Source organism: Chiloscyllium plagiosum, unplaced genomic scaffold, assembly GCF_037043375.1.
Source record: "Chiloscyllium plagiosum isolate Xiang-an unplaced genomic scaffold, Cpla_swu_hap1 HiC_scaffold_1, whole genome shotgun sequence".
NCBI lineage: Eukaryota > Metazoa > Chordata > Chondrichthyes > Orectolobiformes > Hemiscylliidae > Chiloscyllium > Chiloscyllium plagiosum.
The window spans coordinates 181,128,166-181,151,101 of record NW_028270139.1 but is presented as its reverse complement, the minus strand read 5'-3'; the positions used below and the strand labels follow the sequence as shown (position 1 = coordinate 181,151,101).

Genomic DNA, 22,936 nt, shown 5'->3' with positions numbered 1-22,936 from the left:
GTGGGTTTTTCTGGTATTTTTCTGCTGTTTCTGGTGGGTTTTTCTGGTGTTTTTCTGCGGTTTCTGATGGGTTTTTCTGGTGTTTTTCTGCTGTTTCTGGTGGGTTTTTCTGGTGTTTTTCTGCTGTTTCTGATGGGTTTTTCTGGTGTTTTTCTGCTGATTCTGGTGGGTTTTTCTGGTGTTTTTCTGCGGTTTCTGGTGGGTTTTTCTGGTGTTTTTCTGCGGTTTCTGGTGGGTTTTTCTGCTGTTTCTGGTGGGTTTTTCTGGTGTTTTTCTGCGGTTTCTGGTGGGTTTTTCTGGTGTTTTTCTGCTGTTTCTGATGGGTTTTTCTGGTGTTTTTCTGCTGTTTCTGGTGGGTTTTTCTGGTGTTTTTCTGCTGATTCTGGTGGGTTTTTCTGGTGTTTTTCTGCGGTTTCTGGTGGGTTTTTCTGGTGTTTTTCTGCTGTTTCTGATGGGTTTTCTGGTGTTTTTCTGCTGTTTCTGGTGGGTTTTTCTGGTGGGTTTTTCTGCTGTTTGTGATGGGTTTTTCTGGTGTTTTTCTGCTGTTTCTGATGGGTTTTCCTGCTGTTTCTGGTGGGTTTTTCTGGTATTTTTCTGCTGTTTCTGGTGGGTTTTTCTGGTGTTTTTCTGCTGTTTCTGATGGGTTTTTCTGGTGTTTTTCTGCTGTTTCTGGTGCTTTTCTGCTGTTTCTGGTGGGTTTTTCTGGTGTTTTTCTGCTGTTTCTGGTGGGTTTTTCTGGTGTTTTTCTGCTGATTCTGGTGGGTTTTTCTGGTGTTTTTCTGCGGTTTCTGGTGGGTTTTTCTGGTGTTTTTCTGCTGTTTCTGGTGGGTTTTTCTGGTGTTTTTCTGCTGATTCTGGTGGGTTTTTCTGGTGTTTTTCTGCGGTTTCTGGTGGGTTTTTCTGCTGTTTCTGGTGGGTTTTTCTGGTGTTTTTCTGCGGTTTCTGGTGGGTTTTTCTGGTGTTTTTCTGCTGTTTCTGATGGGTTTTTCTGGTGTTTGTCTGCTGTTTCTGGTGGGTTTTTCTGGTGTTTTTCTGCTGTTTCTGGTGGGTTTTTCTGGTGTTTTTCTGCTGTTTCTGATGGGTTTTTCTGGTGTTTTTCTGCTGTTTCTGGTGGGTTTTTCTGGTGTTTTTCTGCTGATTCTGGTAGGTTTTTCTGGTGTTTTTCTGCGGTTTCTGGTGGGTTTTTCTGGTGTTTTTCTGCTGTTTCTGATGGGTTTTCTGGTGTTTTTCTGCTGTTTCTGGTGGGTTTTTCTGGTGGGTTTTTCTGCTGTTTGTGATGGGTTTTTCTGGTGTTTTTCTGCTGTTTCTGATGGGTTTTCCTGCTGTTTCTGGTGGGTTTTTCTGGTGTTTTTCTGCTGTTTCTGGTGGGTTTTTCTGGTGTTTTTCTGCTGTTTCTGATGGGTTTTTCTGGTGTTTTTCTGCTGTTTCTGGTGGGTTTTTCTGGTGTTTTTCTGCTGTTTCTGGTGGGTTTTTCTGGTGTGTTTCTGGTGGGTTTTTCTGATGTTTTTCTGCGGTTTCTGGTGGGTTTTTCTGGTGTTTTTCTGCTGTTTCTGGTCCTTTTCTGCTGTTTCTGGTGGGTTTTTCTGGTGTTTTTCTGCTGTTTCTGGTGGGTTTTTCTGGTGTTTTTCTGCTGTTTCTGGTGGGTTTTTCTGGTGCTTTTCTGCTGTTTCTGGTGGTTTTTTCTGGTGTTTTTCTGCTGTTTCTGGTGGGTTTTTCTGCTGTTTTTCTGCTGTTTCTGGTGGGTTGTTCTGGTGTTTTTCTGCTGTTTCTGGTGGGTTTTTCTGGTGTTTTTCTGCTGTTTCTGGTGGGTTTTTCTGGTGCTTTTCTGCTGTTTCTGGTGGGTTTTTCTGGTGTTTTTCTGCAGTTTCTGGTGGGTTTTTCTGGTGTTTTCCTGCTGTTTCTGGTGGGATTTTCTGGTGTTTTTCTGCGGTTTCTGGTGGGTTTTTCTGGTGTTTTTCTGCTGTTTCTGGTGGGTTTTTCTGGTGTTTTTCTGCTGTTTCTGGTGGGTTTTTCTGGTGTTTTTCTGCTGTTTCTAGTGGGTTTTTCTGGTGTTTTTCTGCTGATTCTGGTGGGTTTTTCTGGTGTTTTTCTGCTGTTTCTGGTGGGTTTTTCTGGTGTTTTTCTGCTGTTTCTGGTGGGTTTTTCTGGTGTTTTTCTGCTGTTTCTAGTGGGTTTTTCTGGTGTTTTTCTGCTGATTCTGGTGGGTTTTTCTGGTGTTTTTCTGCTGTTTGTGATGGGTTTTTCTGGTGTTTTTCTGCTGTTTCTGGTGGGTTTTTCTGGTGTTTTTCTGCTGTTTCTGGTGGGTTTTTCTGGTGTTTTTCTGCTGTTTCTGGTGGGTTTTTCTGGTGTTTTTCTGCTGTTTCTAGTGGGTTTTTCTGGTGTTTTTCTGCTGATTCTGGTGGGTTTTTCTGGTGTTTTTCTGCTGTTTGTGATGGGTTTTTCTGGTGTTTTTCTGCTGTTTCTGGTGGGTGTTTCTGGTGTTTTTCTGCTGTTTCTGGTGGGTGTTTCTGGTGTTTTTCTACTGTTTCTGGTGGGTGTTTCTGGTGTTTTTCTGCTGATTCTGGTGTGTTTTTCTGGTGTTTTTCTGCTGTTTGTGGTGGGTGTTTCTGTCTCTCTCTCTCTGTTGCCGGCTGCTGTACAGTGTCTCCTCCTGCGTCCTCAGGCCGGGGTCTGCTCCTCCAGGATAGTGCAGCAGCAGCAGAGATACAGACTCTGCTGTCCTCCTATTACAATGACAGGTGAAGTAACTGCATTCAGTCACACTCTCCCATAGCCAGGCCAGGCCCCTCTCCCATCCCTGTGCACGAAAGCTGCCCTAACCTCCTGACTCTTTCTGAATTAGCTGCTGATTGGTTTCTGCACAGCACAGGGAGGTGCCATTTCACTGCGTTCTCTCAGAAACGTCCCAAATTTCAAAACCAACTCTTACATTTCCCTTGAACTTTGTCTGGTTAAAGGAACAAACATAAAGACCATCAAAGATGTGTGTCCCTCCTTTCTGGTGAAGATTTGATCCAGTATTATTGTTAATGTTTCTTTCCTGATTGAATTCAGTCGCTTTTACACTGCCATGACATGTAATGGGTTCTCTGTTACTCAGGATTATTGCTATCTCGCTCAATCTTTAACTGCATTTCACCATTCTGACCAATACGCCACCTTTGAAACAGTGCCTGTTCATTCTCGTTGAGGTCATCAGTATATAACAGAGGGAGCAGATCTCCTGAATACAACTCCTGGGTAGCAGTATTGTATTCTTGTCAGCAGTCTGAAACAGCTATTTAAAACAACCTTTCACCCTTTGTCCCTCAGTCACAAACATTAACACAGACACCACCTCAATCCTTGCTGACTTCAAACTGTATAAATCGTGAACAGTGGCCACATGTGATGTCACTTTCACAGCTTTCTAGTGATGCCCATTTTTTGTTGGACACTGGGACATGGGTATTGCTGACTTGGTCCAGCTTTTATTACCCATCCCTAATTGCCCTTGAGAAGGTGGGGTCAGCTGCCTACCTGAACCACAGCAAAGAGTCACAGAGTTCAACAGCACAGATAGAGACCATTCAGCCCATTAAGTCGGTACCTTGACAAAACCAACCATCTAACTATTCTCATCCTGTTGTCCAGCTCTTGGCCCATAGCCTGTATGCCTTAGCATCACAAACGCCCACCTAAACCCTTCTTCAATGTGGCCCTGTCCCTCCTTCCCAGGCAGTGATTCCAGATTCCCACCACCTTCTGGGTGAAAAACGTCACATCTCCCCTGAACCTCCAGTCCCTCCCCTTCAATCCAGGCCCCTCTGCTCCCTGACCCCCCCCCCCCCCCCCCCCCCCCATCAAGGGAACAACTTCCTGTCTCTGCCCGCTCACCATTTTATCCATCTCAATCATGTCCCCCCCCCCCCCCCCCCCCCCTCAATCTGCTGTACTCAAAGGAGAACAGCCACAGGCTGTCCAATCTCTCTGTCTCTCCATCCCTGAAACTCCCCAGGCCAGGAAGCATCCTGGTAAATCTCCTCTATCTCCTCTGCACCTTCTCCCCCTAGAATGTGGATTCCAGACCTGCATGCAGTACTCTCCCTGTGGCCTAGCCAGTGGTTAATACAGTTCCAGCATCACCTCCCTGTCTCCAACTCAATGCCTCACTAAATAAAGGCAAGTGTACTATAGGCCTCCTGAACCACTTTATCCAGCCTCTGATACCTGAAGGGACACCAAGCTCCCCCTGACCCTGGGTGCTTCCCTCGGTCCTACCAATCGGTGTGTATTCCTTTGTCCTGTTTTTTTCCTACCGAGTACATCACCTCAGATTTACCTGGATTGAAATCCATTGACCATTGATTGGCCAGTTTATATCTTCCTGAAATCTCTGTGTCTGACCACTCAGCTAATTCTTGATCCACCTTGCCAAATGTTCTTGGATCCTAAGGGTTATTAATCTTTGCTATCAGTCTTGCATGCAGGACCTGACAAATTTGATTGAGTTTTTGAGGAAGTGATAATGGTGATTGATGACGACAGAGCAGTAGATGTTGTCTATATGGAGTTTAACAAGGCCTTTGACAAGGTCCCTCATGGCAGGCTGATATGAAAGGTGAAGTCCCATGGGATCTGGGTTGAGCTGGGAGGACGGCTTAGTCATAGAAGAGAGACTAGCGAGTGTTTTTCTGACTGGAGATCTGTAACTAGTGGTGGCCCACAGGGATCAGTACTGGGACACCCTGTTGTTTGTAATATGTATAAGTGATTTGAGGGAGTATGTAAATTGTCTGATGAGTAAGTTTGCGGATGACACGATGATTGGGGGAGCTGTGGATAGTGAGGAGGATTGCCAAAGGATACAGCAGCATATAGACAGGCTGGAGACATGGGCCAGAGAAATGGCAGATGGAGGTTAATCCAGCCAAATGTGAGATGATGCATTTTGGAAGGTCTAATGCAGGAGGGAAGTATACGAAGAACAAAGAACAAAGAAAATTTACAGCCCAGGAACAGGCCCTTCGGCCCTCCAAACCTAAGCCAATCCAAATGTACTGTCTAAACCTGTCGGTCAATCCCTAAACATCTGTATCCCTCTACTCCCCACCTACTCATGCATCTGTCCAGACGCATCTTAAATGAATCTACCGTGCCTGCCTCTACCACCTCTGCTGGCAACACGTTCCAGACGCCCACCACCCTCTGTGTGAAGTATTTGCCGCGTGTATCCACCTTAAACTTTCCACCTCTCACCTTGAAAGCATGACCCCTCGTTATTGAATCCTTCACCCTGGGAAAAAGCTTGTCTCTATCCACCCTGTCTATACCCTTCATGATTTGGTAAACCTTAATCAGGTTCCCCCTCAATCTCCTTTTTTCTAATGAAAATAAACCTCACCTACTCAACCTCTCTTCATAGCTAGCTCCTTCCATACCAGGCAACATCCTCGTAAACCTTCTCTGCACCCTCTCTAAAGCGTCCACATCCTTTTGGTAATGTGGCGACCAGAACTGTACACAGTATTCTAAATGTGGCCAAACCAATGTCTTGTATAATTTTAACATGACTTGCCAGCTCTGATACTCAATACCCCGTCCGATGAAGGCAAGCATACCATATGCCTTCTTGACCACTCTATCCACCTGTGCAGCAACCTTCAGGGTACAATGGACCTGAACTCCCAGATCTCTCTGCCCATCAACATTTCCCAAGGCCCTTCCGTTTACTATATAATTTGCTCTAGAATTAGAGTGGTTGTGAGTTTAGAAAGGCCTCATGTATTGGTGCCAGCTTGGTGTGTCGAGTGCCCTGTTCCCGCGCAGTACACCTGTTTGTTTTTTATTCTTAAAAAGTGTTGCTGAAGTCTACGTGGAATACGTGTAGGATGACACAGTGGCACAGTGGTTAGCACTGCTGCCTCACGGCGCCAGGGACCCAGGTTCAATTCCGGCCTCAGGTGACTGTCTGTGTGGAATTTGCACATTCTCCCCGTGTCTGCGTGGGTTTCCTCCGGGTGCTCCGGTTTCCTCCCACAGTACAAAGATGTGCAGGTCAAAGTGAATTGGCCATACTAAATTGCCCATAGTGTTAGGGGTAAATATATGGTAGGGGAATGGGTGTGGTGTGGACTTGTTGGGTTGAAGGACTTGTTTCCATACTGTAGGGATTCTAATCTATACCTGTTCAAAAATCCAATCATAGAACTTGGACATACAGGCCCCTTGCCTTCGATGTTGCAACCAACCTGTGAAGCCCATCGATCCTACACTATTCCATTCTCAGCCACACGTCTATCCAATGACCATTTAAATGCCATTAATGTTGGTGACTCAACTACTGTTGCAAGCAGTACATTCCACACCCCTACTACTCTGAGTAAAGAAACGACCTCTGACATCGTCCTATATCTATCACCCCTCAATTTAAAGCTATGTCCCCTCATGCTAACCATCACCCTCTAAGGTAAAAGCCTATCAGTGACCACCCTATCTAACCCTCCCTGATTATCTTATATGTCTCAATTAAGTCACCTCTCTAACGAAAACAGCCTCAAATCCCTCAGCCTTTCCTCGTAAGACCTTCCCTCCGTACCAGGCAACATCCTAGTAAATCTCCTCTGCACCCTTTCCAAAGCTCCCACATCCTTCTTATAATGCGGTGACCAGAACTGTACACAATACTCCACGTGCGGCCGTACCAGAGTTTTGTACAGCTGTAGCATAACCTCATGGTTCCGGAACTCGATCCCTCTATTAATAAAAGCTAAAACACTGTGTGCCTTCTTAACAACCCTGTCAATCTGGGTGGCAACTTTCAGGGATCTGTGTACCTGGACACGGAGATCTCTCTGCTCATCTACACTACCAAGAATCTTACCATTAGCCCAGTACTCTTTATTCCTGTTGCTCCTTCCAAAGTGAATCACCTCACACCTTTCCACATTAAACTCAATTTGCAACCTCTGAGTCCATTTGCCACCTCTCAGCCCAGCTCTGCAGCTTATCTATGTCCCTCTGTAACCTGCAACATCTTTCGTCACTATCCACATCCACCGACCTTAATCTTATCTGCAAATTTACTAACCCGTCCTTCTACCCCCTCATCCAGGTCGTTTATAAAAATGACGAACAGCAGTGGACCCAACACCGACCCTTGCTGTACACCACTAGTAACCGGACTCCAGGCTGAACATTTCCCATCAACCACCACCCTCTGTTTTCTTTCAGCTCGCCAATTTCTGATCCAAACCACTAAATCACCCTCAAGTCTGAAACTTCTTATTTTGTACAGTAGCCTACTGTGGGGAACCTTATCGAACGCCTCGCTGAAATCCATATACACCACATCAACCAGTTTACTCTCATCTACCTGTTTGGTCACCTTCTCAAAGAACTCAATAAGGTTTGTGAGGCACGAGCTACCCTTCACAAAACCGTGTGTCTATCCTGAATCAACTTATTCCTCTCTCGATGATTATAAATTCTATCACTTATAACTTTTTCCAACACTTTACCCACAACCAAAGTAAGGCTCACTGGTCTATAATCACTAGGGTTGTCTCTACTCCCCTTCTTGAACAAGGGAACAACATTTGCTATCCTCCAGGCTTCTGGCACCATTCCTGTTGACAATGACAACATAATGTTCAAATCTAAAGGCTTTGCAATCTCCTCCCTGGCTCTCAGAGAATCCTGGGATAAATCCCCAAGGGACTTACCTATTTTCACACTTTCCAGAATTTCTAACACCTCTTCCTTGTGAACCTCAATCCTGTCTTGAGTAGAGTCATAGAGATGTACAGCACGGATACAGACCCTTCGGTCCAACCCGTCCATGCCGACCAGCTATCCCAACCCAATCTAGTCCCACCTGCCAGCACCCGGCCCATATCCCTCCAAACTCTTCCTATTCATATACCCATCCAAATGCCTCTTACATGTTGTAATTGTACCAGCCTCCACCACTTCCTCTGGCAGCTCATTCCATACACGTACCACCCTCTCCATGAAAAGGTTGCCCCTTAGGTCTCTTTTATATCTTTCCCCTCTCAGCCTAAACCTATACCCTCTAGTTCTGGATTCCCCGATCCCAGGGAAAAGACTTTGTCTATTTATCCTATCCATGCCCCTAATAATTTTGTAAACTTCTATAAGGTCACCCCTCTGTCTCCGATGCACCAGGGAAAACAGCCCCAGCCTGTTCAGCCTCTCCCTGTAGCTCAGATCCTCCAACCCTGGCAACATCCTTGTAAATCTTTCCTGAACCCTTTCAAGTTTCACAACATCTTTCCGATAGGAAGGAGACCAGAATTGCACACAATATTCCAACAGTGGCCTAACCAATGTCCTGTACCGCCGCAACATGACCTCCCAACTCCTGTACTCAATGCTCTGACCAATAAAGGAAAGCATACCAAACGCCTTCTTCACTATCCTATCTACCTGCGACTCCACGTTCAAGGAGCTATGAACCTGCACTCCAAGGTCTCTTTGTTCAGCAACACTCCCTAGGACCTTACCATTAAATGTATAAGTCCTGCTAAGATTTGCTTTCCCAAAATGCAGCATCTCACATTTATCTGAATTAAACTCCATCTGCCACTTCTCAGCCCATTGGCCCATCTGGTCCAGATCCTTTCGTAATCTAAGGTACTAACTTACTAACTATACCTCTAATGCTGGCATCCAAATTATTTATGTAAGTGAACAAAGTAGAGGGTGCAGCACCGATCCTTGTGGCACTCCGCTGGTCACAGACCTCCAGTCTGAAAAACAACCCTCCACCACCACCCTCTGTCTTCTACCTTTGAGCCAGTTCTGTATCCAAATGGCTAGTTCTCCCTGTATTCCATGAGATCTAACCTTGCTAATCCGTCTCCCATGGGGAACCTTGTCGAACGCCTTACTGAAGTCCATATAGATCACATCTACTGCTCTGCCCTCATCAATCCTCTTTGTTACTTCTTCAAAAAACCCAATCAAGTTTGTGAGACATGATTTCCCACGCTCAAAGCCATGTTGACTATCCCGAATCAGTCCTTGCCTTTCCAGATACATGTACATCCTGTCCCTCAGGATTCCCTCCAACAACTTGCCCACCACCGAGGTCAGGCTCACCAGTCTATAGTTCCTTGGCTTGTCTTTACCACCCTTCTTAAACAGTGGCACCACATTTGCCAACCTCCAGTCTTCCGGCACCTCACCTGTGACTATCGATGATACAGATATCTCAGCAAGAGGCCCAGCAATCACTTCTCTAGCTTCCCATAGAGTTCTCGGATACACCTGATCAGGTCCTGGGGATTTATTCACCTCTAACCGTTTCAAGACATCCAGCACTTCCTCCTCTGTAATCTGGACATTTTGCAAGATGTCACCATCTATTTCCCTACAGTCTATATCTTCCATATCCTTTTCCACAGTAAATACTGATGCAAAATATTCATTTAGTATCTCCCCATTTTCTGTGGCTCCACACAAAGACTGCCTTGCTGGTCTTTGAGGGGCCCTATTCTCTCCCTAGTTACCCTTTTGTCCTTAATATATTTGTAAAGACCCTTTGGATTCTCCTTAATTCTATTTGCCAAAGCTATCTCATGTCAGTCGCCTGTTTCTCAGTATTCTCCTCAACAACATTGTCTGATCAAATTGGTCAGACATGACCTCCCCTCCTGATCAAAGCAATGCTGATTGTTCTTGATTAATCCCGGCCTCTCCAAATGCAGATTAATTCTGTCCCTCAGAATTGCTTCCAATCGTTTCCCCACCACTGGGGTTGGAGTGACTGGCCTGTAATTCCTTGTCTTATCACTTTCTCCCTTCTTGAACTGCCTGCCCTTCAGTTCTGTGGCAGGGAGGAATTGAAACTTATAGTGAGCAGCTCTGCTGTTGCCTCTCTCACCAGCCTGAGATACATTTCATCTAGCCCTGCAGGTTTTTTGAGGCCTGCCAGACCACTCTGAACCACCTCTCTGTCTGTATTCATTTCTTTCAGTATATCACAATCCATCTCCTGATTTCTGTATCCATATCATCCGTATCACTATTGAACACTGGCATGAAGTGTTCATTTAGAACCCTACCTGTGTCCTCCAGCTTTATCCACAAACTACCTGAACGGACCCTACTCTTCCCTGAGTTATCCTTCATTCCTTCGTGCACTTCTACAATAATTTAGGGTTTTCTTTTAATTTATCTGCTCTTATTCTTTCATGCTGGAAAAGCGCAGCAGGTCAGGCAGCATCCAAGGAGCAGGAGAATCGACATTTCAGGCATGAGCCCTTCTTCAGAAAGTGGTGCTCCTTGGATGCTGCCTGACCTGCTGCGCTTTTCCAGCAACACATTTCCAGCTCTGATCTCCAGCATCTGCAGACCTCACTTTCTCCCCTTATTCTTTCATGTCCTGTTTTTCTCTTGATGTTCTTTTTAAGCTTTCTCTTGCACGTTCTGTATTCTTCTTGGCCTACTGTCATTCTGAGGCCAGAGTATCTGCTGTAAGCCTACCTTAGTCTCTCTACCCAATCCTGTACGTACCTCCATATCCAGGCTTCGTGGGATTTGTTGGTCCTATCTGAGGCTGTGCGTTTGACCCACAAGGCCCTGAGGGAGAGAACTCCCAGCAACAGTGAATGAACGGCGATATATTTCCAAGTCTATGCTCACTCTAATAAAGTCTCACTCATAAAAATAATAATAATATCGCAGAAATAATTGAGAACCAGAATAGGTGCATATAAAGGGATCGAGCAATAATTATAGCTGGCTTTAATCATCTTGTTGATTGGTTAATCAAATTGGAAAGGTTAGCAATGACAATGGATCCATACAGTGTGTTAGGGATGGTTTCCGACAGCAATGTATCATGGAGCAAACTCGGAAGCGAGCTGTCTTGGATCATGTATTGGGTAATGAGTCACTATCTAGTTTAAAGCCCCATCCACAGGCCTAGTTATGTGATTCACCAGGAGTTTGGCCACAGCCTGATTCACGTGAAGCCTATCGCAGGTGGAACAGCTCCCTCCTTCCCCAGTAATGCCGGTGTCCCATGAATTTAAACCTGCTTCCCCCTCACCGATCTTTGAGCTATGATTTACCTCTTTAATGTTGCTGACCTGTGTCAATTAGCTCATGGCTCAGGGAGTAATCTGAGACAAGATGAGAGTGGTGCTGGAAAAGCACAGCAAGTCAGGCAGCATCCGAGGAGCAGGAAAATTGACGTTTCAGGCAAAAGCCCTTCAGGAAACATTTTTGCCCAAAACATTGATTTTCCTGCTCCTCGGATGCTGCCTGACTTGCTGTGCTTTTCCAGCAGCACTCTAATCTTGACTCTGATCCTCACTTTCACATCGTAATCAGAGGCATTTACTTTTCTGGTTCTTATCTGTAATTAAGTCCCGAGCTGCTCATGTTCCCTCAGCACAAGCTCTTTCCTCTTTCACACCATTGTTGGTACCTACATGGACAACAACAACTGGATCCTCCCCCTCCCCATCCCCCCGTCCCCGTCCCTCACTGACCCAGGCACCTGGCAGGTACACAGCTTTCAGAACTCTCGGTCCTGCTCACAGAGAACACTGTCTATTCCCCTGACGATACTATTCCTGATTACAGTGAGGTTTCTCTGTCCAGCCCCTCTTGAATGGTTCCATGTACCGTGGTACATTAGTCATCCTCCCTACAGCCCTCACTCTCATCCTCACAGAGAACACGAATCTCAAACCTGTTAGACAACCTGAAGGCCCGAGGCTCCTTCAGCCCCACCTTCGAGATCCTGCCTCACTGGTACTCTCACACTCGGACCACAGACCAAATTTGAGGTAACTAATCTGCAGCATGTGACTGCCTCCTGAACACAGCGTCCAGGTACCTCTCCCCCTCCCTGATGTGTCGCAGTATTTGAAGCTCAGACTCCAGTTCATCATCTCTGACCCAGAGTCCCTCAAACAATAGACAATAGACAATAGGTGCAGGAGTAGGCCATTCTGCCCTTCGAGCCTGCACCACCATTCAATATGATCATGGCTGATCATCCTTAATCAGTATCCTGTTCCTGCCTTATCTCCATAACCCTTGATTCCACAATCCTTGAGAGCTCTATCCAACACTTTCTTAAATGAATCTAGAGACTGGGCCTCCACTGCCCTCTGGGGCAGAGCATTCCACATACCCACCACTCTCTGGGTGAAGATGTTTCTCCTCATGTCTGTCCTAAATGGTCTATCCCGTATTTTTAAGCTGTGTCCTCTGGTTCGGCACTCACCCATCAGCGGAAACATGTTTCCTGCCTTCAGAGTGTCCAATCCTTTCATAATCTTATATGTCTCAATCAGATCCCCTCTCAGTCTTCTAAACTCAAGGGTATACAAGCCCAGTCGCTCCAGTCTTTCAGCTTAAGGTAGTCCTGCCATTCCAGGAATTGACCTCGTGAACCTACACTGCACTCCCTCAATAGCCAGAATGTCTTTCCTCAAATTTGGAGACCAGAACTGCACACAATATTCCAGGTGTGGTCTCACCAGGGCCCTGTACAGCTGCAGAAGAACCTCTTTGCTTCTATACTCAATCCCTCTTGTTATGAAGGCCAGCATGCTATTAGCCTTCTTCACTACCTGCTGTACCTACATGCTTACCTTCATTGACTGGTGTACAAGAACACCCAGATCTCTCTGTACTGCCCCTTTACCTAAATTGATTCCATTTAGGGAGTAATCTGCCTTCCTGTTCTTGCCACCAAAGTGGATAACCATACATTTATCCACATTAAACTGCATCTGCCATGCATCTGACCACTCACCTAACCAGTCCAGGTCACCCTGTAATCTCCTAACATCCTCCTCACATTTCACCCTGCCACCCAGCTTTGTATCATCAGCAAATTTGCTAATGTTATTACTAATACCATCTTCTATATCATTAACATATATTGTAAAAAGCTGCGGTCCCAGCACGGATCCCTGCGGTACCCCACTGGTCACTGCCTGCCATTCCGAAATGGAGCCGTTTATCACTACTCTTTGTTTCCTATTCGCCAACCAACTTTCAATCCAATCTAGTACTTTGCCCCCAATACCATGCGCCCTAATTTTACTCACTAGCCTCCTGTGTGGGACTTTATCAAAAGCTTTCTGAAAGTCCAGGCACACTACATCTACTGGATCTCCCTCGTCCAACTTCATAGTTACATCCTCAAAAAATTCAAGAAGATTAGTCAAGCATGATTTCCCCTTCATAAATCCATGCTGACTCTGACCTATCCTGTTACTACTATCCAGATGTGCAGTAATTTCATCCTTTATAATAGACTCCAGCATCTTTCCCACCACTGAGGTCAAACGAGCTGGTCTATAATTTCCTGCTTTCTCTCACCCACCTTTCTTAAAAAGTGGTACAACATTAGCCACCCTCCAATCCTCAGGAACCGACCCCGAATCTATCGAACTCTGGAAAATAATCACCAACGCATCCACGATTTCCCGAGCCACCTCCTTCAGTACCCTGGGATGTAGACCATCAGGCCCTGGAGACTTATCAACCTTCAGACCTAACAGTCTCTCCCACACCAAATCCTGGCAAATATAAATTCCCTTAAGTTCAGGTCCTTCAGCCACTGTTACCTCAGGGAGATTGCTTGTGTCTTCCCCAGTGAACACAGATCTGAAGTATCAATTTAATTCCTCTGCCATTTCTTTGTTCCCAGTAATATATTCCCCTGTTTCTGTCTTCAAGGGCCCAATTTTAGCCCTAACCATTTTTTTGCCTTGCACATACCTAAAAAAGCTTTTACTATCCTCCTTAATATTCTTGGCCAGTTTACCTTCATACCTCATTTTTTCTCTGCGTATTTCCTTCTTAGTAATCCTCTGTTGCTCTTTAAAAGCTTCCCAGTCCTCAGTTTTCCCACTTATCTTTGCTATATTATACTTTTTCTCTTTTAACTTTATATGTTTCTTTACTTCCCTCGTCAGCCACGGCCGCCCGTGCCTCCTCCTAGGATCTTTCTTCCTTTTAGGAATGAACTGATCCTGCAACTTCTGCATTATACACAGAAATATCCACCATTGTTGCTCCACGGTCATCCCTGCTAAAGGTATTGCACCATTGAACTTTGGCCAGCTCCTCCCTCATAGCTCCATAGTTCCCTTTATTCAACAGAAGTACTGTCACTTCCGACTGTACCCTCTCCCTCTCAACTTGCAGATTGAAGCTTATTGTATTATGGTCACTACTTCCCAATGGCTCCTTCACTTCGAGGTCTCTGACCAATTCTGGTTTGTTGCACAATACCAGATCCAGAATTGCCTTCTCCCTTGTCGGCTCCAGCACCAGCTGCTCTAAGAATCCATCTCTGAGGCACTCCACAAACTCCCTTTCTTGGGGTCCAGTACCATCCTGATTCTCCCAGTCTACCTGCATGTTAAAATCCCCCATAACAACTGTAGTAACATCTTTACGACAGGTCAATTTCAGCTCCTGATTCAACTTACATCCAACATCCAGACTACTGTTTGGGGGCCTGTAGATAACTCCCAAGAGGGTCTTTTTACCCTTAGAATTTCTCAGCTCTATCCATACTGACTGTACATCCCCTGATTCTAGGTCCCCCCGCGCAAGGGACTGAATATCATTCCTTACCAGCATGGCCACCCCACCCCCTCTGCCGAATAGCACGTGTATCCTTGAATATTCATTTCCCAGGCCCTGTCCACTTGAAGCCACGTCTCCGTTATCCCCACAATATCGTATCTGTCAATTTCCAAAAGAGCCTCAAGCTCATCCATCTTATTCCTAATGCTTCTTGCATTCATGTATAGTATTTTTAATTTGTTACTGCCCTCACCCTTCCCATCAACTCCTATTTCACTCAACCTTACAGCATGATCCCTTTTTGAGTTTTCTGCTTCATTGATACAGTCGTCTTTCTTGACTTCCCTTGTTCTAACTTTCCCTTCAATTTCCTTCTTAAACATCCAGTTTGTGCCCTGCCCACCCTGCTACTTAGTTTAAACGTAGCTGTGTTGCAGTAGCAAACCTGCCTGCCAGAATGCTGGTCCCTAACCTATTAAGGTGCAAACCGTCTCTCTTGTAGAATTTATGTTTACCACAAAATATAACCCAGTGATCCAAGAATTTAAATCCTTGCTTCCTGCACCAGTTCCCCAGCCACACAAGTCCATTATCTCCCTGTTTCTGGCCTCTCCAGCCCGAGGAACTGGAAGCAAACCGGAGATAACCACCTTGGACGTCCTGCTTTTCAGCCTTCTTCCTAGTTCTCCGAAGTCCCGCTGTAGGATGTTTCTCTTCTTCTTCCCGACAACATTTGTGCCAACATGTACCACCACCTCTGGCTCTTCATCTTCGTCCTTGAGGATTTCCTGCACTCTGTCTGTGATGTCTTTAACCCTGGCACCAGGAAGGCAACACACCATCCTTAAGTCCCGTCTGCTGCCACAAAAACAATTGGTATAAGATATGTTCCAAAGAACCAGCTCCCACACCATGCAGGTACACCACATCGCCTGGCCCAGTATCTCTATTTTAATTACCAAGATCTTAATTTTTTAAAATTTCCTAGCACTTCTGGTCTTCAACCTATAAAACTAGCTTGGTAGGGAGGTGAGAATCAGAGCCACATATCTGAGAGGGGGACTGTTGCAGATGGGGCTATGACATGATGTAGTGAATCTATCAGGAAGGTTTCTCACGCAATGAAACAAAGGGTTTGGTTAAAGTGTGTCTGCTTTAACGCAAGGAGTATCAGAAACAAGAGAGATGAACTTAGAGCATGGATCAGTACTTGGGGCTATGATGTTGTGGCCATAACCGAGACATGGGTTTCACTGGGGCAGGAATGGTTGCTTGATGTTCCAGGGTTTAGAATATTTAAAAAGATCAGGGAGGGTGGAAAAAGAGGAGGGGGTGTAGCATTGTTAATCAGAGAGGGCATCACAGCTACAGAAATGAAGTTGTTGAGGAAGGTTTGCCTACTGAGTCAGTATGGGTGGAAGAATGTGGGCATACTTCCAGTGGTTAGCACGGCTACCTCACAGCGCCAGAGACCCGGGTTCAATTCCCATCTCAGGCAACTGACTGTGTAGAGTTTGCATATTCTCCCCGTGTCTGGGGCTCCAAAACTCAATCCCCTACCAATAAACACCAACACACCATATGCCTTTTTAATAACCCTATCAACCTGGGTGGCAACTTTCAGGGATTTATGCACCAGGAGACCAAGATTTCTCTGTTGATCTACACTGCCTAGAATTTTATCATGAGCCCAGTACTCTGCATTCTTTTTACTGTTTCTGAAGTGAACTGTCTCACACTTTTCCGCATTAAACTCCATTCGCCACCTCTCAACCCAGCTCTGCATCTTATCTATGTCCCTCTGTAACCCACAACATCCTTCGGCACTATCCACAACTCTGCCTACATTAGTGTCATTCGCAAATTTACTAACCCACCCTTCTACGCCCACATCCGGATCATTTATAAAAATGGCGAACAGCAGTGGCCCCAAAACAGATCCTTGCGGGACCCCACTGGTAATTGAGCTCCAGGACGAACATTTCCCATCAGCCACCACCCTCTGATTTCTTTCAGCAAGCCAATATCTGATCCAAACAGCTAAATCACCCTCAATCCCGAAACTCTGTATTTTGTGCAGTAGCCTATCATGTGACCATGAAATGGCAAGTAGGATTAAGGAGAATCTCAAGGCATGTTACACGTGTATAAGGAGCAAGAGGATAGCTGGGGAAAGGGTAGTGTCAAGATTAGTGATGTGCTGGAAAAGAACAGCAAGTCAGGCAGCATCCGAGGAGCAGGAAAAATCGACGTTTTGGGCAAAACCTCTTCATCAGGAATGATTAAGAGCTTTTACCCAAAATGTCGATTTTCCTGCTCCTCGGATGCTGCCTGACTTGCTGTTCTTTTCCAGCACCACTCTCATCTTGACTCAGATCTCCAGCATCTGCAGGACCCACTTCTGCCTGGGGAAAGGATAGGTCCATTCAAGGACAAAGGAAGGGATTTATGTTTGGAGCCAGAGGAGCTGGGTGAGATCCTTCATGAATACCTCACGTCAGTATTCACCAAGGAGAAGGGCATAGTGATGATAAGATTGGGGGGGATATGTTGATATTCTGGGGCATATTAAATGTTAAAGAGAAGGAGGTGTTGGATGACTTGCAAAACATTAAGGTAGATAATGCCTCAGGGCCTGATGGGATCTATCCCAGAATGCTGAGGGACATAAGGTAGGTGAGCTTGCAGCATAGATAGGTACCTGGGACTTCAATGTTGTGCCATTTATTAAGATTATGAAAGGATTGGACACTCTGGAGGCAGGAAACATGTTTCCGCTGATGGGTGAGTCCCGAACCAGAGGACACAGCTTAAAAATAAGGGATAGACCATTTAGGACAGAGCTCAGAAGAAACATCTTCACCCAGAGAGTGGTGGGTGTGTGGAATGCTCTGCCCCAGAGGGCAGTGGAGGCCCAGTCTCTGAATTCATTTAAGAAAGAGTTGGATAGAGCTCTCAAAGATAGTGGAATCAAGGGTTATGGGGATAAGGCAGGAACAGGATACTGATTCAGGATGATCAGCCATGATCATAATGAATGGCGGTGCAGGCTCGAAGGGCAGAATGGCCTAGTCCTGCACCTATTGTCTATTGTCATTTCGGAGACATGCATCGAGCGGGTGAGGAATGGATGTTGCAGGTTCCAGGGTTTAGATCTTTCATTAAAAACAGGCAAAGCGGTAAAAGAGGGGGAGGTGTGGCCCTGTTAGTCAAGGATAGTATAACGGTGGCTGAGAGAACTTTTGATGAGCTGAGGTTAGAAACAGGAGAGGAGAGGTCACACTGTTTCAGCTATTACAAGGGGGCATAGCTTTAAATTAAGGGGGGGTAGGTATAGGACAGATGTTAGGGGTAGGTTCTTCACTCAGCGAGTCGTGAGTTCATGGAATGCCCTGCCAGTAGCAGTGGTGGACTCTCCCTCTTTATGGGCATTTAAGAGGGCATTGGATAGGCATATGGAGGATAGTGGGCTAGTGTAGGTTAGGTGGGCTTGGATCGGCGCAACATCGAGGGCCGAAGGGCCTGTACTGCGCTGTATTCTTCTATGTTCTATGTTCTATGTTTGGAGCTTTTTTACAGGCCTCTGCAGAGTTCCAGGGATGTGGAAGAGAGGATTAGCAAAATTATTCTGTGTAGGAGTGAAAGGAACAGGGTGGTCATTATGGGGGATTTAACTTGCCCAACATTGACTGGAAATGCTATAACTCTAGTACGTCAGATGGATCAGTTTGTGTCCAATGTGTACAGGAGGGTTTCCTGACACAGGATGTCGAAGGGCCGACAAGAGGGGAGGCCATACTAGATCTGGGGCTTGGTAATGAACCAGGCCAGGTGTTTGATTTAGTTGTAGGTGAGCACTTTGGAGAGAGTGACCATAATTGGGTTATGTTTAGTTCAGCGATGGAAAGGGATAGGTACATGCCACAGGTCAAGAGTTATCGATGGGGCAAGGGCAATTATAATGTGATTAGGCAGGAATTAGTTTAGTCCAGTCACATTTGACTAGTTCTCCCTGTATCCGGTGAGATCTAACCTTGTGTTGAGGAAGAGAGTTGTAATCTGGAGACTGTCTCATTGTACCCCATCAGTGTGACCCCACCCAGTCTCCAGTGACCGTGCAGCCCAAGATTCCTTGTGTTTCAGTCACTCCCCCATGTTAAGCACAATTAATTGTTACATGAACTTTACATTGAGCTTCTGTTCTGCTGAAGTAAATCTGATTTTCTATTGTCTTTGCAGCTATTGACTCTCCAGATGACAGTGACTCAGTCAGAGATGGAAGACATGGTGATGCTGGCTTCCCTCCCTGGTCTGTGCTTTTTGAAAACACTGAGAAAACAGTTTGGAGAAGTTTTGTCCCCTTGTCGAATGACAGTGTTATTCCAGCTGGTGAAGCATCTTTCACACATCAGTTCCAACATTGTCTCCCGATACAAAGTGGCATTGCTAAGACTAGGAATCTGCAGGATTTCCCTCCCGGGTCACAAATGTTTTCTTTGGATTCTAAACTAACCAAGACCCCCTAAAACCCTTCTCTCAACCTGTTACTGACTGACCAAATTGGATAATATTCACATTAAACTGAAGCCAAGGAGCTGGCCTCAGACATAAGGTAGACCTGTAACGATGGATATGGAGTCAAACAAGGAGCTTGCAGCATCATGGAAACAAACTCCAATGGGCTCCAGGCTTAATGGAGGGATTATGTGTTGAGTGAGGAATGTGGAGAGTTAGGGGTGTGTGTGTGTGTGTGTGTGTGTGTGTGTGTGTGTGTGTGTGTGTGTGTGTGTGTGTGTGTGTGTGTGTGTGTGTGTGTGTGTGTGTGTGTGTGTGTGTGTGTGTGTGTGTGTGTGTTGGGTGTGGTGCTTTGTGTGTGGGTGTTGGGGGTGCTGTGTGTCTGTGTGTGTGTGTTGGGGGTGCTGTGTGTCTGTGTGTGTGTGTTGGGGGTGCTGCTGTGTGTGGGTGTTGGGGCTGCTGTGTGTCTGTGTGTGTGTGTTGGGGGTGCTGCTGTGTGTGGGTGTTGGGGCTGCTGTGTGTCTGTGTGTGTGTGTTGGGGGTGCTGCTGTGTGTGGGTGTTGGGGCTGCTGTGTGTGGGTGTTGGGGCTGCTGTGTGTCTGTGTGTGTGTGTTGGGGGTGCTGCTGTGTGTGGGTGTTGGGGGTGCTGTGTGTCTGTGTGTGTGTTGGGGGTGCTGTGTGTCTGTGTGTGTAGGGGGTGCTGCTGTGTGTGGGTGTTGGGGGTGCTGCTGTGTGTGTGTTGGGGGTGCTGCTGTGTGTGGGTGTTGGGGCTGCTGTGTGTCTGTGTGTGTGTTGGGGGTGCTGCTGTGTGTGGGTGTTGGGGCTGCTGTGTGTCTGTGTGTGTGTGTTGGGGGTGCTGCTGTGTGTGGGTGTTGGGGCTGCTGTGTGTCTGTGTGTGTGTTGGGGGTGCTGCTGTGTGTGGGTGTTGGGGCTGCTGTGTGTCTGTGTGTGTGTGTTGGGGGTGCTGCTGTGTGTGGGTGTTGGGGGTGCTGCTGTGTGTGGGTGTTGGGGCTGCTGTGTGTCTGTGTGTGTGTGTTGGGGGTGCTGCTGTGTGTGGGTGTTGGGGCTGCTGTGTGTCTGTGTGTGTGTGTTGGGGGTGCTGCTGTGTGTATTTGGGTCTGTGTGTGTACATATGTGTGTCTGCTGACAGTGTCTCTGCCTGTTTGTGTCTGGGGTCTCTGTGTCATGAGTCAGATGTGTCTGGGTCTGCTAACTCAGGATCTGGTAACTCGATGTGTCTGGAATTGGTGTGTCCCACTTTGGAGGCTCAAAGTCAGAAAATGATACATTCCATCGAGAAAGAGGGGCTTGAAGGGACAGGAAGCATCATCTGTGGGCAACTACAGAGGGTAAAGATCAAATAAACCTGAAAGGAACCCAGTATGGTTCTGCAAAAATGAGACAGGTCAGAAGATTAGATCAGACAGAAAGAGCAGCATTAGATGATATGGAAAATCAAGATTGGAGAAAATTTAGAGGTTTCTTTAGTTATTTTGTAGGACATTAGTGTCACTGGCTGGGGCCAGTATTTATTACCCCGTCCCTAGTTGCCCCCTGAGAAGGTGGGGGTGAGCTACCTTCTTGAACCGCTGCAGTCCATGTGCTGTGGGTTGACCCACAATGCCCTGAGGGAGGGATTTCCAGGATTCTGACCCAGCGACAGTGATGCAGGGCGTGGTGTTCCCATGTATCTGCTGCCCTGGTCCTTCTAGATGGAAGTGGTCAAAGGTTTGGAAGATGCTGTCTGAGGATCTTTGGTGAATTTCTGCAGAGCATCTTGGAGATAGTACACACCGCTGCTACTGAGCGTCAGTGGTGGAGGGAGGGGATGTTTGTGGATGTGGTGCCAATCAAGCGGCTGCTTTGTCCTGGATGGTGTCGAGCATCCAGTCGGGAATGATAGTGGACAATGAAACAACTCACTGAAGGAGGAGGCTTCACAAATATCCCTGTCTCAATGCTGGAGGAGCCCAGCACATCAGGGCAAAAGATAAGGCTGATGCATTCCCAACACCTTCAGTCAGAAGTGCTGAGTGGATGTTCCATCTCAGCCCCTGCCAGTGATCCCCAGCGTCACAGACACCAGTCTCCAGCCAATTCGATTCCCTCCACGTGATGTCGAGAAACAGTTGGAGACACTGGTTACTGCAAAGGCAATGGGCCCTGACAACATTACATTACAGTGTGGAAACAGGCCCTTCGGCCCAACAAGTCCACACCGACCCGCCGAAGCACAACCCACCCAGACCCCTACATTTAGGCCTTACCTAACCACATTCTTCAATAGTACTGAAGACGTGTGCTCCCAAACTTGCCATTCCCTCGCCAAGCTGTTCCAGTGTTCCAACACTGGTATCTACCTGACAATGTGGAAATCTGCCCAGGTATACCCTGTACACAAAACGCAGGACAAACCCAACCCGGCCAATTACCGCCCAATCAATCTACTCTCCATCATCAGGAAAGTGATGGAAGGGGTCAGTAACAGAGCTACCAAGCAGCACCTGCTCAGCAATAACCTGCTCAGTGACGCCCGGTTTGGGTTCCCCCAGGGCCACTCAGCTCCTGACCTCATTCCAGCCTTGGGTCAAACTTGGACAAAAGAGCTGGATTCCAGAGGAAGGGGAGAGGGACAGCCGTTGATATCAAGGCTGCATTTCACTGAGTGTGGCATCAAGGAGCCCGGGCAAAACTGGACTCACTGGGTGTCAGGGGCAAACTCTGCAGTGGTTTGAGTCATTTGTGACACACAGGAAGATGGTTATGGATGCTGGAGGTCAGTAATCTCAGCTCCAGGGCACCTCTGTGTGTCGATCTCCACTGTGTCCACTGTCTCTGGGTCTGTAGCTGTGTGTCTGTCTCCACTGTATCCAGTGTTTGGGTCTGTAACTGTGTGTCTGTCTCCACTGTATCCAGTGTTTCGGTCTGTAACTGTGTGTCTGTCTCCACTGTGTCCACTGTCTCTGGATCTGTAGCTGTGTGTCTGTCTCCACTGTATCCAGTGTTTGGGTCTGTAACTGTGTGTCTGTCTCCACTGTATCCAGCGTTTGGGTCTGTAACTGTGTGTCTGTCTCCACTGTATCCAGTGTTTGGGTCTGTAACTGTGTGTCTGTCTCCACTGTGTCCACTGTCTCTGGATCTGTAGCTGTGTGTCTGTCTCCACTGTATCCAGTGTTTGGGTCTGTAACTGTGTGTCTGTCTCCACTGTATCCAGTGTTTGGGTCTGTAACTGTGTGTCTGTCTCCACTGTGTCCACTGTCTCTGGGTCTGTAACTGTGTGTCTGTCTCCACTGTGTCCACTGTCTCTGGATCTGTAGCTGTGTGTCTGTCTCCACTGTATCCAGTGTTTCGGTCTGTAACTGTGTGTCTGTCTCCACTATATCCAGCGTTTGGGTCTGTAACTGTGTGTCTGTCTCCACTGTGTCCACTGTCTCTGGGTCTGTAACTGTGTGTCTGTCTCCACTGTATCCAGTGTTTGGGTCTGTAACTGTGTGTCTGTCTCCACTGTGTCCACTGTCTCTGGGTCTGTAACTGTGTGTCTGTCTCCACTGTATCCAGTGTTTGGGTCTGTAACTGTGTGTCTGTCTCCACTGTGTCCACTGTCTCTGGATCTGTAGCTGTGTGTCTGTCTCCACTGTATCCAGTGTCTCTGGGTCTGTAACTGTGTGCCTGTCTCCACTGTATCCAGTGTCTCTGGGTCTGTAACTGTGTGTCTGTCTCCACTGTATCCAGTGTTTGAGTCTGTAACTGTGTGTCTGTCTCCACTGTGTCCACTGTCTCTGGATCTGGAGCTGTGTGTCTGTCTCCACTGTATCCAATGTCTCTGGGTCTGTAACTGTGTGTCTGTCCCCAT

General features: G+C 46.8%; 1 protein-coding gene across 6 annotated transcripts in view; it reads left to right on the top strand.

Annotated features, from left to right (window-relative positions):
* LOC122540254 (rhotekin-like) overlaps nt 1-19,626 on the top strand; it is a 232,917-nt gene extending 213,291 nt beyond the window's left edge. For 3 of the 6 annotated variants that reach the window (XM_087997953.1, XM_087997915.1, XM_087997890.1), the window contains one exon: nt 18,808-19,626. In XM_087997953.1, the coding sequence (XP_087854079.1) occupies nt 18,808-19,094 (287 nt within the window). In that variant the 3' untranslated portion in view covers nt 19,095-19,626. Of the gene's footprint in view, nt 1-2,641; nt 2,743-18,807 lie in introns of those variants that run through there. The other 3 variants (XM_087998072.1, XM_087997988.1, XM_087998031.1) reach the window with 3 other exon arrangements.
* Nucleotides 19,627-22,936: the final 3,310 nt, after the last annotated feature.